Source organism: Rhea americana, unplaced genomic scaffold (assembly GCF_003343005.1).
Source record: "Rhea americana isolate MKP2758 unplaced genomic scaffold, rheAme1 scaffold_46, whole genome shotgun sequence".
Classification (NCBI taxonomy): Eukaryota; Metazoa; Chordata; class Aves; order Rheiformes; family Rheidae; genus Rhea; species Rhea americana.
In genome coordinates, this window is record NW_028186601.1 from 5,526,553 (window position 1) to 5,541,395 (window position 14,843).

The 14,843-nt window shown below is 41.9% G+C and overlaps 1 protein-coding gene across 3 annotated transcripts in view; it reads right to left on the minus strand.

The window, feature by feature from the left end:
* The window catches only part of GRHL2 (grainyhead like transcription factor 2), a 68,960-nt gene that overhangs the window by 52,790 nt on the left and 1,327 nt on the right, over nucleotides 1-14,843 (minus strand). For all 3 annotated transcript variants that reach the window (XM_085316333.1, XM_085316332.1, XM_085316331.1), the window contains exon 2: nucleotides 2,981-3,170. In XM_085316333.1, coding sequence (XP_085172459.1) covers nucleotides 2,981-3,170 — 190 coding nt within the window. The remainder of the gene's footprint in view (nucleotides 1-2,980; nucleotides 3,171-14,843) is intronic.

A 14,843-nucleotide genomic window follows, 5' to 3' on the forward strand; every position in this document is an offset into this window, starting at 1 on the left:
ATAGTCAGGTAAATGCAACTGTCAGATATTTGCAACTTCAGATTGGTCTAGTGTAACAATCAGAATATGTAATTAAATCAGTGTTGTCTGATTCACAGATGTCAGGAGTTGCTTTTCTTTGGGAGACTGATCATGAACACAAAGATAATTTGCAAAAGGAAAAATGTAGGGATTGCTTTCTCTTTCAGTTCTCAGATACACAAAAATCTGAAGCAAAGCACTCTTCTGTATGCTTTATCTTTAGAGTATAAGCTATGTCAAAATCCAAGCTTATATTCACAAACACACAAACACACACATTTTCACCAAATAATAAAAGATGTGAATGAAAGCACATTATTGCTTGGATGAATGCTGCATGGTGACCCTTTTAGCTCAGAGGGAAAAGAGTTTTCAGTTAAACCAAGAGCTCACTGAGAAAGCCCTCCACTGATGGAGCAGTCTGGAGGATGCAGAACTAGTGACCAGGACAAATTTGTAGCTCCTTCTCTTTACTAGCACAGGGACAAGTCAGGGACATGCTGGCAGGTCACCAGTCAACACTGACTTCTGCTTTACTGAGTGCATGAACAGCCATGAGAAGTAAAGATCGAGTCAAAGCTGGACCCTCAATAGACTGAAAACTCACAATGGAAGTGACTTAGAGCTGTTTCCTACATACCTGTTCCCTGAAACTGGCACAGATATGAAATCATCAAGGGCAAAGTTGCTGCTCTTTTTTTTGTTTGTTTTTTGTTTTTTTCTTGCTGAACCATCAATTTTGGAACTAACACTCCTAATCTATTTTTCAGAAAAGAAGCTATATACATGTCATCACAGCAGTTAACTGACAGGACTGCAGAGTAAGGATAGACCTAAGAATRGGCTAAATTTGTACTTATTATTTCTATATACTTTAAAGAAGGATTAGGAAACTTCTCAACTTAGGGAAAAAACAAWACTAAAGTGCACTTTGGTAGCCAAGGTTAACACCAGCTACTTCTCCAAGACAGTAGCAGAGTTAGAGTGCTAGCCAGAGCCTTTCCTTCTCTCAGGGTCCTCCTTCCTCTCTATTAAGTGCCCTGCTAACTAAGAAACTTCCTTCACATATTTTCAAAGTGGGATCCAAGCCACTATTCACACATGTTGATTTCCTTGTTAAGATCACATATTTACCCTTGAAGGAGGGCCAATGTTTAGGTAAATATCATTACAAGGAAAAGAGGAGAAGGGGGGAAAAAAAGAGTTCAGGTCAAACAATTCCTGTTGACTGGGAAAAATGCTTTAAAAATTACCTAGCATGTCAGAACAAATAAGCCAGGCAAAGAGCAATCTGAGAGTCTTGTGCGTTGGAAGTCCTCTTCTACACTGACACAGTACAACATCAAGACTGAGGTTATGTTTAACTTCCATTTTGAGCACATCATCAAGAGCTACCCTTTTCCCCCACTTCAAGTCAGAAATAGCTATTTCTGACTGCTGGTGACAGCTTGAGACTCGCACAGCTTAGTTGCAACTGTCTGAAACAAGGAACTGGACATGTCTCATGGAACATAGTTCTGAGGAGGAAAAGGAATGTTTTCTGTTCTTATAAAAACTTCAGCAGATTAATGAACTGCTACATGTAGTGCAAAGGTATTACTAAGACAGACAGCAATGCTCTAGATTCTTGTACCCATCCTGCATGTCACATAACTTCATGGACTCCAGTGTTGTGGTAACTCTGTCAAGAATCATAGAACCAGTAAGGTTTGAAGGGACCTCTGGAGATCATCTAGTCCAACCAAGAACAGGACMTTTCTTCTCTCTCCTCAGGAAAAGCCTGCCTCTACTGATAACAATACATAACAGCATGAACTGTTTCTTGAAATATAATCAGTAAAGAAAAGAAAATATTTAACTATGAGCCTCGTATATGGCATTTTGCCTATAACCCCCTCTCCTGAACACTCTTGTAATGACTGTAGTAGAGAAAAAAAAACTCTAAAAGAATTTATATCAATAAATATTAAAAGCAAAGGTTTTTAATTTTTAATTTCCATTCCTGCCACCTCCTCATGAATTATGAGGAGGTGCTGTCACTGCTCTGCTGACTTTCATAGAAGATCATCTGTCCAATTCAGGCACAGATAGCTTCAAGATTACTGAGGTACTTAAATGAAATAAACTATTTTATATTTCTCTACTTGGGAGATGACACTAGTACTTGTTTGCAGAGTATGAAAAGGTCAGCCAGCGTTTCAGAGTGGAGTGTCTGCATTACAGAGATGCACCCTACAGCATTCTCCTCTGATTTCAGCAGAAATCTCAGACRTAATCCCACTTAGACAGTATGAAATATATGAAAAAGCAAGCTGGTCTCAAAACTGTGGATAAAGCCCTGGGATTAAAACCTGACATAAACTCAAACTGTATGTCAGTGCTACCCCCAAAAACTAAATYAGGTGTCCAGCTCTGTTTCTGTCCCCCACCTTTCAATTAGACTGCAAACTGACCATGCAATTGCTTGATCTCACTATATGGGGTGTATACAGCCTAYTGCAATCCTAATACAAATAAAAATAACATGTGAAACTGCTAGGTGAAATATTGCAAATAAAGAGCAAGCTAAAACATGTGTGTAATGAACCAGAAAAGTAGAYCTATATGAACAAGGTCTCCTCTTTCCCATTTTTAAAGAATATTGCAGTATTGGAGTACAAAAAAAAAGGAAGGGGAATTATTTATCAAAGGCTCTTAGAAAAGAAGAATGTTATGTTGAAAAAGAAATCACAGTTGCCAATTTAACATGAGAATTCTCATTTTGTTTTATTCTTTCCAGAGCTAAATACATCAAAAGAGGCTCAAATAGGCTTACTAAAATGGAAAGCTTGCTTCATACAAGTGTCAGAGAGAAGACAGGATGTAGTGACTTCTGTCTTTGAAAACTGGCTCTTTTCATGCCTCTTAAGAGTGGGTCCCTGTCAGTGCAGTGGGGAGGAATAATGATGGAGTTACTTACTTTATAATAGTCATACAGTAAGCCAAGAGCAGCAGCACTGTCCTCATCACCATTTATGCTCATCATAGCCTTGGTAGCTGCTGTTAGGGGATTCTCCAGATATGACTTCCAGGCTTCATCTTCACTGGTGTAGGCTCGTCTGGTGTTGAATGAAGCGTCATTTGGCACTAAGGCCACAAGTCGCTTGTTACTACATAGACAGGAAGAATAAAATGGTGATCCAGAGGGATTATTTTATTTTTAATTCACAATACGTGTTAAAGAACACCATACAGCTGAATGATACATCAAGCAAGCATCTCTGTATTAAACTTGCTGTTATAAATATGTAGGTAGGTAATATAAATATTTAATGGGTATCTTTAGTACTTAACCAAAACATTTTTTTAGTATGTGTATATCTTGCAATAATAATTCAAATGCATTTTTATGTTGTTATACTAATAATACAATATAGCTATTGTAAATAATAGTATGTTTTGGCTAAATTTTGTTTAGCAGCTAAACATTTTTAAACTATTTGGAAATAAAAATTTAACCATATAAGAACAATTCAGCACTGATATTTTTCCTAGATGACAACTTGATTATAGAAAAAAAAATATATATAAAATCAGTTACAAGAAGACATAAACAATTGGTTAGCAATTTCTGATAGCTTTTCAATAACAAGGTACAAGCATTGGGTGGATGGAGCACGAGAAATCAGCACATCTGGGCTCAATTCCCACTTTGTCATTCACCACATACAGTTATAGACCCAAGGCAAAYAGAGGCCAGACCTGAGAAAGTGGGAGTTGCAGCAGAACAGCTTCCTCCAGCCCGAGAGAGGCAGAAACTGTCCAGTGCCCCAAGTATCRGGCAAGGGGCTGCTCTGCCATAGCTATGGCTGAAATTTCCAGTATAATGGAAATKCAAATGAATATTATAGTACCTGCTTTTTTAAAATGTTGGTAAACTCAYGGATAAAAGAGCTATGCAATAAAAAAAAGAAAAGTAGCATCCCTACAGCCCAAGTTAGTATGCAAACAGTTAAGCAGAGAAATAGCTGAAAGTGAGGTGTGCTTCCTACATRTTGCAAAAGCACTGTCAGATTTATGGGTCAAGTTACAAGGATCATGCTCATGCTTTTAATACATTACAGCTTAAAAACTGATCCATTTTAAGAAAACTACAAAGAAGGTAKAATTACTTAGAACTGAATGTACTGATATAACTGGCCAGACAAGCAGTTACTGCCTGCAWTTTCATATAACATTTTTTGCTACATAAAAAATGATCATAATTCAGTCTCTTCTTTTTGTTCTCCCCTAACTAAGTGGTCCCAGTTCCATTGACCTCACGTAGCAAACTTTAGCTGTAACAAAAAGAGTTTTTGCTCATTCAAGCACTATATGCCTGAGTCTTATATTTGATTTGGGAAACGGATTTCTGGGAATGTATCTTCTCTATAGCTTTCAGTCTACAGGGAACTGGCATGCTCAGACTCCACACTGAACTTCAGTGCTGCTTGAATGCAGTCTGTAAAGTGCATTTTGTGTTGTGTAAGGAAGAGGAGGGGGGTGGAGATTATCATCTCTATGGTACATAGATTATTTTGTTTTTCATTAAATAAAGTAACTCATAAACAGTGCTATCTGGTACATGGAGCAGAGTTTTATGAACTCAGGGGAGGGGGGAGTATTTATTAGCTTCATATCACAAAATACACCCAATGATTACAGATCAGAYATTTTCCTTTCTTCTAAATAATCTGGATTTTTAGAAGCTTCCTTTCAGTTTCTGAATGCCTTTCTCCTTGGCTTTTGCTGTCTCTTCTTAAGATTTCTGCCCTCCTCCTTTCCACGTACATATTTGTGTTGTTACAGCTCTCCTCTAGCAAACAAAAGCTGAAGCCTGTATTAGGAACACAAGACGCAGAGCTCGACTAGGTCTGCTTTCCTTTTCAATGCTTTATTGTTAGCGACTCCGATCAGCTGTGCAGCAGCCCCGCTGCTCGTGCCAGAGGGAGCCGCAGGCCTGGCGGGTCTGGGGCGGCCGAGGCTCCCGGCCAGGCAGGGATTCTCCTTGCCTCCACAAAGCTCTCCTTCAGCTCAGCCTCTGGGGTTTGCCTGCACGGGCTGCTGCCCACCGCAAAGCACAAAACAGCACTCACTCGCCTTCCTGGGGCAATCTGTGCTTACAATCAATAACTGTCTTTTATTACTTGGAGCGCTCATATCCATGTGATAGTCATAACCGATTTATGAGCACTACAAGCAGGCTGCAAGCTGCCCTTTAAAAGCACCTTTTAACAGTCGCTCGGTGCTCMCCTGCAGCAATGCTAGAGGAAAGGAGTCAATACGTCCTGCTTTAACATGGTAAAGACAATCTTATAGCGATAAGAAGAGAGGGCTGTCCTTGAGGGGTGCCGTAAAGGATGGTTTGGGGAAGAGTTGAAGCGAAGGGGATGAACGCTGTAGGACAACCAGCGAGTAAGTGAAGAGCCGGGCAGCTGGGAAGCCATGGGTGCAGGGACCCAGAGCCTCCCCAGCGCCTCCKTGCAATGCCTGTTCTCTAAAAGCCAAGTTTTCACATTTAAAAACTAAGTATTCCTCTTCTCTGGCTACAGAGATAGTCTGCAACATAATCAACTGACACACTCATTGTGTTTACTCTGCAAACAGACTGAAACAATAGCACGAAGAAAAATAAAAAACTTCCTCTTCACCCCCATCCCTGTAATCAGCTCTGTGGGAGGTTAATGGTCAGACCTAATTATCATGATTTAACATAGTCAATCATTTCAAAGATTATATCCAAAGCAGTCAGCCAAAACAACTGTGCTTGCTTTAAGAAAACTGCTCTTTTAATTAAGGTCGTTTGGATGGGAGGGAGGGTTTCCCTTAGAAAAGCAGCTCGGGTGTGCACATGGCACTCCCCCTCCTTTTCCATTACTTCTGAACCTCCCGGACAATTCCTGCCAAATGTGACAGAGGGGCAGCAGCCCCGAAGATGTGAAGTCTCCCCCCCGCCCAGCTGCAGCRAGAGGAGACAAATACATTATGCCTAAAGTACACAAAGAAAAACCGTTCTTCTGAGTGCAGATCCTGCATGGGCACATTCCCTTCACGCTCCCCCGAGCGCCCTTCTATACACGTGGGCACCCACAGCAATTGCAGCTGTGTAACTTATGACAGCCAGCAACTGTTCAGAGAAGGGTTATATTGGTGGCATCCTGACAAATTGTGACAGCTATCAGATAGCCGAGTCTGCATGAGAGCCATTCTGAACGCTCGACGTGTGAGAAAAGCCTCAGCTGGAGCCTGCACTTGCCACCACATCTAAAACTCCAATTAAAAGCTACAAATCCATCAGCGACCAACCTCCTTCTGTTCCCACCCATGGGAGGGGGGAGCTCCCTTAGGGAGGGAAGATCGAAAGTGGAAGACTGTCATTCAACCTGGCTCGCAAGCATGGAATCGCAGCAAAACTCTTCTGCAGCCTGAGGCGTAGCTTCTAAAATAGACTGCAGTGAAGAACAAGCCCAACAGGGATTTTGCCCATTCCTTACGTGGGCTATAGCCCATGTCTGCGCTCTCGTCAGGATGTGTGCTAGCAGGAATAAAGCTAAGAGGGGCATGCTTATGTACACCAAAATCACTCCATTATTTCAGCACGGAGATGCACCTTAAAGATTGAGGATACTTGGGGCATAAAAGGTGCAAATTCCCTTTCAAGCAATCAGTTAAGTTCCTAATGACTGCCAAATACTTCTCAGTTGTTTTATGTTAAACAGTGATAGRTGGTTAGGTATCTTATCCTATAGGTGTGTAAAGATGAAGCTATGTTCTCAGGTACATTAACTTAAGAGCTAGATTTTCCCCAACACTTGAGCATTTATGTCAAGACTAAACTTAGGATGACCTTTTGTTTTGCAAAATCTTCTTTCCCAAACTGTTCAGTACATATTTTCTTGTTTGTACCAGCCTTACATGATTTGTGGTCTTTGCTCTTAAGAAAGGGAATAGGTCAGATTTACAGACTGATAYCAGTTAATGGTGATTTGGCATCTGGTACAATGATATTTTTGAGCTTAAGATGAAAGTTATGGAATTTTATAAAACTGGATATTGTAAGAGTAGTGTAGAAATAAAGATATCTAAAACTCTGGTGCTCCATTTGTCTCATTTCAGTTACTGCAATACAACATAAGGATGACAGCCATATTGTACAGGACTCACTTTACCATCCTAAATCAATAAATAATTGAAGYGATGTGCTGGTGTTTCAAGTCCTTCCGATTTGAGATAATGAGTTTTCAACATCCACCACTTGGGGCTATAAAATCCCACAAACAGCCACATTCTCACATGATTTGATACAACTTACAAATTAACTTATATATAATCTTGAATATCCACTAATACATTCACAAACAATGGTGAAAGAAGGCAGCTTTGTGATTGGAGTTTGCTTTTTATTTAGGAAGATTTCCTGAACCTCCTCCCACCTGTCCATCTCTTTCAGCCAGTTTTGGTGTGCATGAGTCTTCTGTTGGATTTGAAAAGCTCGTGCCAYCCTCAGTCTCTTTGCGAAATCTGCCACTGAATGAAAAGTACCGGGATGCAGCTATACTGGTGGAATCCAAGTAAAACCCACTGATTTAACATGAGGACCACAAACACCCAAAACAAGAAGYCATTCATCTAGGCATGAATCAAACCACAGAGTTTGATGCATCCCTCCCTCCCTGCCTACTGAAAATTACTAGTGCAATACAAGGTCCCCAAATATGCTGACATGTGAAAACATCCTTAACATGAATACATGGATGTACCCAGATACAATACAGCYGGGAAACTGCAGTTATCCTACCCTCCTCCATCACATGCTCAATATAACATGCTATGCCATTGGGTGCTAGCAGAGAAGAAATTCACTCCTTGTCCCTCAACTTTCATCTTGTCCAGGAAATCTACCCCAAAACACGGAACAGATTGCTCAAAGTGCGAAGCTGAGCACTAAGCCCAAACATTTTCTGAAGTATGACTGCTTGTTTAGACAATGCATTTGTTCTTTTAACAAACTTTAAAGAAAAAAAATGTAAAAATGTAGTGCTCCCTGCACCTTACCACAGAATTCTTCATYCCCTGGGAGACAGTAGCACTGGAAAACAGGACTTCTCCTTCCCAGCACGGCCATGTGCTGGGTAGGGACACAAGGGGCAATGTGTGTTAGGCAGCAGGAGAATGTGAGGATTCCCAGTTCCCAGGTTACAGCCCAGGCCTGACCCTGCCTCCCCTGCCTTGTCTTAGCCAGCCAGACAAGAGCAGCAAGCACAGATACTTAKTATCCTCTATGGAAACACAGCTTGGCTAAACACTGAAGACCTGGATTGCAGACCTTTTTCACAGTGAACTGTGCAAACTCTTCATTGATTCATCTTTAAACTGTTGTTCCAGGAGAGGAGATATGAGGCTTTGGTCCACACTACTATTACAAAGCACACAGATACATCCACATTAGTCAAATAACTGGAAAAGGCAAGAGAGACCTGTGTTGTTTTGGCTCCCATCCCAGCACATCATGGCTATAGAACACTTTTATCATAAACTCCTCTTTTGTTGGATGATACAAAGGTGCACAGATGACACAGGGCACCTGTCTCCAACTTGGAAACCTAASGTGAAACACAAATTTTAGAGATGCTAGCCAAAGAAGCTACTTTTATGTTACCATGTAGAGACACACCATGTCACATTCTGGGATTCTGCTCCCTTAATTGTACAGATCCCAGAATGGCTGAAGTATGCTGTGATTTAGTGTGCATTGGGAAGAAAACAGGTTTGACATTAGAGGGCAGAGGGTGACCATTTACAAATGWGTGGTTCAATAGTTCTAAAACCCTTTTTAACAGTTTAGTTTTCACTCAGACAATTCTCTGTACAGCTATACAGCTTCTATGAAACAAGTTTAAAACAAATATTCATACATACAGCATCATTTGTAAAACAAATAGTGGGAACTCACAGGCACAAATTAAACTACTATGCTCATTTAAAAAGCAGTTGAAGGACAGATCCCATAGAAGCTGGATAAGTTTAACAAAATTTGAATTCTAGATCTTCACTGCCTGTCTATGCTCATCATACCAAGAACCGTACATCAAAACTAGTCTTAATTCTCCCTGTGCTTGAAAGCATCTTGGATTAAAGATTCTAAGGTTAGCCCAAATCTGCCTTCAACATATTGCTTTGCCAGATTAAAAGAAAATAATACGTGGTTGTCTCACAGCATGTTTTATTTTTTTTTCCTTAAATAAAGTTTAGACTCCTCAGAATTTCCCCAACTTACAATTGAAAAAATCAGTAAAATCACTGTTTCAATTACAGAATAGTGTTAAGACTACAAAAGAGTATAAATATTTAACCAACAGGAAAATAACGGCTCTTGTGTCTTGGTATTTTATCTTTCATAGCCCAGAATTCCATCTTCCCCAGGAGCATGAAGAGGTCTCCAAAATGCACTTAGTCTAAGCCACACAAATGACTGGAGAGTAAAGTGAAATCAAAGCATTTAGACCACCAAGAAACCAGAAGATAAGATGTCATTTGGCCAAACCAGCAATCCATACTAGGAATCCAATACTCACATGAAAGTGTGAGTATTGGCCCAACCAGCAATCCAAACTCACATGAAAGAAGTAATTTTGCCTACTAATGAATGCAGGTTTGGGACTCTTGCAAATTTGGGGCAATTATTCTTTTTGAGTGCTAAGACAAATCTGAACAAGATCAGACATGTTAAACTAAATTATTTTACTTTCACAAAACAGTCTAAGAGGAAGTAAATTATACTGAGAGCAAAAACACTGAATAGTAAAACAGACTACTTAGAAAATTAGATGCCTACTAGAAGTTTTATTTCACTCAGAACCAAAATAACTTGAACGTGTAATAATGATTATAAAGATTAAAATAAATAGGTGATTCATTAACCTTGACAAAAAATATATTAAGTATGTCAAAGCRGAATTACAAAAAAAGATTAAATACACACAGTAAATGCCTACTGAAGACTATCTCAAGTAGTCAATTGCTCATCTTGAGACAGACTTTTTATACCTATGATTTCAGAGACTGCTTTGTTTGACTTTAATTAAAACTAATTTCTGTCAGACAATCATTTATATTAATATACTGAGTAGCCTGCTCTTTTTCACACTTTTACTAAGCAAAGAACAGTCTCAAAAGAGGCAGATTTCAGYGTATTTGTAAAACAAAAATAAAAAACAAACAAAAACCAACACTGTGACATCTTTAAAAATGAGATATTCTGGAGCTCGCAATATATCTGCAAAGGCTAACAGCATTGATAAGCATTAGCAGTAATCACAGCTGCTGCGGATGAGGCCACAGTGTTTCACCCAGAAGCATACTTGTGGCATGCATAGCACACAAGCTTGTTTTAGCTGGCAGGAGACTTCAAAGTTAAAAGCAGCTCATGACAGAGCTTCCTGAACCTGCTGCAGTTTAACCTGACCCTCGCCCCCGCAGCCCTTGCTCATTCATTACTCCCCAGAAAGTTAATGGAGATGTAACGGTTACTGCACTGATAGCAAAGACTGCTGTTCTTTGCAGAATGTGAAACCTTTTCCACAGTCAGAAGGAAAACACAAATTCGACTGAACAGTCCTGGAGGGGTCAACATTTTCCACAATATTAAAAATGGCACAGGAAACCAAAGATATAATAAATCTATGGGTAGATGTAAACTTTAACATTAGGTTCATATTCTCCAGTTAGAAGTATGTAACAACACTAAACTTCTCYGCAGTGTACACACACTTAATATAGTTTCATTAGTTAAATATTTCATAAGTAACAACTCTTTTCTTTATGACAGTGTCCCAGAATGGGAGCTCTACTGGCTGCTTCATAATCACAGGAGAAATACTATATTTCAGGAAAATATCAATAGTCTGCAGTGAATTAGCATTTCTGAAAAAGACAACAAATGCCAACCAATGCACTACCATTTCCCCTTCACATGCCTCCGCCAAGACAAGAATAGTGTCTCTACTGATCCTTCCGCAGGGAAGGGGTTATGTGATCACTACAATCAAGTAAGTGACCTGGGAAAATTTCCTCCCTCCTCTTCTGCTTTGATCTTTGGCCTGCTTTCAGACTCCACTGTTAGAGAGACATCAGTGCTACAGCAAGATGTGATGGTTTGATACCCGTAATTCCTCTCAGGTAAGTCTGTGGTTGCAAGTGCTCTGAGGTACAGCACATTGACTTCCACCTCCCTCGTACGGAGATGGACGTTTTCTGGGGAATATCCAAAACAACCAGTTGGACATTTGAGAAGTTCAAGCACTGAACATCACTAGTTCCTCTGTTTCTCCATCCATTCCTGGACRAGTAACATACTGGAAAATTCAGTTTAATGGATACCCTAAACTGAACAATCAGCAATGTGGGGAAAAAAAGAACTGTGCAGTATGTGGCCTAATTGCCACTGATCATCAGCTGATGAGGAATATATTTGGCCCTCAAAWAATTAAGTAAAATTCACAGAATCACACTGCTAGCCATAAATACTTCTGTTGTTWTACTACTGGATGCTTAATTTAAATATTATGGAGACAGCAACTACATTTACATAGTGAGGGAGAAATATGAAACCAGGGCAAAATTATCCTGTGAAGAGTCCAAGAGAGACTTCAGCCACAGACACCACCAAGCTGGAGTCCACACTGAGAGGGGAACAGGTCTGAACCTATTCCCACCTCCAGACTTGCTCTCCATTCACTTATTTACCCACAAGCACATGCTCAGGTGTGGGCCCAGGCTACCCTCAAATCCTCCTTAATGTGGTCAGTCTGAGCATGCCCCAGCCCCATCTACCTGGTGTCCTRAGTAGCTCTTACACGTCCCAGAGGTGTCTGGGCCTCACCAGTATGGCTCATGGTCAGTAATGTGGCTGGTCAGCTACCATGAGAGCCACAGGGATCAGCATGCTCAGGCCTGTTCCCGAGCCTGCTCTGCATGCAACTTCAGCCMCAGCCCCCAGCCCAGCCTTCATGACTTTAGGCAACACTGAGAGCAGAGGGGACATATACTTGTGGCATTTACCAGGCAGGTCACACRGGTTGCACAATTGCTGCTCCGCATTCACAGGAGCGGTGACAGTCTCAAAAACCCTGTTAAGTCCCGTAAGTACCAAAGCCATAAAGTACTGAGCTTTACTAATGCATGAGACCCATTAATCGGGAGTTCTACAAGCGATACATAAATTACTTCTATATGTTACAGCAGAACAAAACTTTACAGTTTATAAATGTCAAAGTGAAGCTAGAAACCCTTACATCCTGCAGAGGGCAAGACCTCCCCCTCCCTGCCCTATGCCCCCTGGCAACTATTGCATCCCGAAGATCCCTTCATGATGGCTCTGGGAATGGGATGATAACAGGAGCAGCTACAGCCCCAGTTGAACTATGGTGCTTTGAAACATTCATTAAAAAAAAAGCAGACACACGAGTTTCYGCAGAACCTCTAGTTTAAGCAGTTGTGCCTCTAGCCATTGGTTGCACCCCCTCTACTGCACTAGAACGTTGTGATATGTGATGAACCCAAATTGATGAAAAATATACACTAAAAATAACCTCCAAGGGGAGACCGGGCTAGCCCAAAACTCCTCTGACCCAGTTCTCTAGCAGCACAAACAGCTCTATTGACACAACTTGGGGGGAGGAATGGAAGCAGGAACAAGTGGTCACAGCCTGCTGAAGTCGGTACTACACCTGAAAAATGCATGTGAAATCATGCCTTATCTCTTCTGACTGATAGCAATTTGTGGAAGAAAGCAGGCAAGACTGATCTTAAGCAGAAGAACTAAAGACAGTGAGATATGCACAGTATCTTAGGGATAATCTCCCATTCCAAGCCCCGATCCAGTTAGAATTAGAATCAAACGACTTATTCTTTAGCATTTTCCCCTGACTGACCACCTTCCTCCCTTAAAGAGGAGGGTGCAGGTAGCACTGGGAACTTGCTACCCAGCTCCTTCTTTCCTACAGAGGGACCTTGCATACCAGGCAGCACTGAGAASTGAGGCACACTGTTGTCACTGCAGAGCACCAGTCAAATCCCAGTACAGGATGAGCAGAGGAGATAGTTTTCCATGTTTTCTACACCCCCCTGCTGCTACCTCCTCTGCATCAGCAGAGAACTTGCCTGGAACGAACCCCACAAAAATATGTCCAAAGACACTGACAAATTAACTGACCTCGAAATAATGAGCTTCCCTACCCCGTCTTGCCCGTAGGGGAGATTTGTTTTGAAGTAAAGAAAAGGCCATGTGGAGGAGAATAATGTACTACTCTCTGGATTAGGTTTTAATTGAATATAGTTAGAACCTAAGGAAAAAAAAATCCCAGGTAAACTCACCCCTAATCTGATTTCTCATTCCAACTGGTCATCTTTCTTGAAGACAAACATATTTGTCTCCTCAGGTCACAACTGTCTATGGAAGCCAGGGGATTTCATTACTTTTGATTTCCTCTTCAAGCTTTAGGCCACCACCTATCAATTTTCTAAGCACTTCTAACTAGGAACAGATCACAGGCATACTTCAGCAGGCCGTTACTTTGCGGTATATGCTCTACAAGGCTCTAGGTGCTCTTACRTTCCTCATAGCAGTAACATTAGGGCTACACAGAGCAAGGAACAAAGAGCATTAATCCATTCCCACCATACTGCTACTACTGGAAAAGATGGATATTTTAGTAACATCCTAGACCCAGCAGAGGAGCACCATAGCCCTAAGTTTCCAGTCATGCACACAAGTTAGGCTTCTACTGCACTGCTTTTCTGCTTCAGAGCTGACTGAGGTACAGAGTTGCTCTTTTTTCCCCCAATTTCCCTGTCGTTTCCATTAACTGTGCTTGATCTCCTGCAGCCTAGTTTCCGACGGATTTTTAACGAAAATAGTGGCAACTACACTTGTCCAGGAGAATAACTTAAGAGCCTCTTTCACCTTCTTACGGTTCTGAAACTGCCCGTTGCTTTCGGACACACCTCTTGTCCCCGAGCTCTTTTGCAGTTCATCTGGTTCCCCTCCTAATTCAATGACTGCTCTTTCAGCTGCTCCTCCCCCCTGCCTCAACAGGGCCCAGGGCTCTGTCCTTACTCTCCTCCTTGCATTTAAATCGTTTACTGCTCTTATCTGGCCCCTGAAGGCATTAGTTCCCATTCCCACTCAGATGAACTCCCAAACTCCTCTTTGTTCCCAACTCCGACCGTAATCACTTTAATTTCACTTCAGTAACTGCCTTTACACTATCCCACTGTCAGCTCATGTTTGAAAAGGCCAGGCTAAAATTTGTTATCTTTCTCCTCTGGACTGTCCCTTCTTTTCCCTATCAGAGCAGCCAACCCTGCTGTTCTCTTTTGTCAGATAATCTCTTTCTTTCACTCCTCGACCGGCAGGCTGTCACCAGGCCTTCCTGTCCTCTCTCAGGTCAACATCTCCAACATCGGCCTCCTCCTCGCTACCTCCTTTGCCACCGAGGCGTAGCCGCGGCGGGAACACAACAAAAACGGCTCGTGTGCGAGCAGCGGCGGGCGCAGCCGAGGCCTCAGCAGCCACTGCGGCTCCCGCCTACGGCCAGCGAACGAGCAAGACCGAGCAGCCGCCTGGTGCCCGCCCTGCTGCYGCCGCCGCCCGCCGGCCCGGCCCGGCCCGGCCCGGCTTCGTCCAGCCGCACCGCGGCGGGAGGCGCGGGGCGAGGGGGCGGAAAGAAACAAAACACACACACACAAAGAGCAACTTTTCTGGCCGAGCATCACGGAGCGCTGATTCAATCCGAAATATCCTG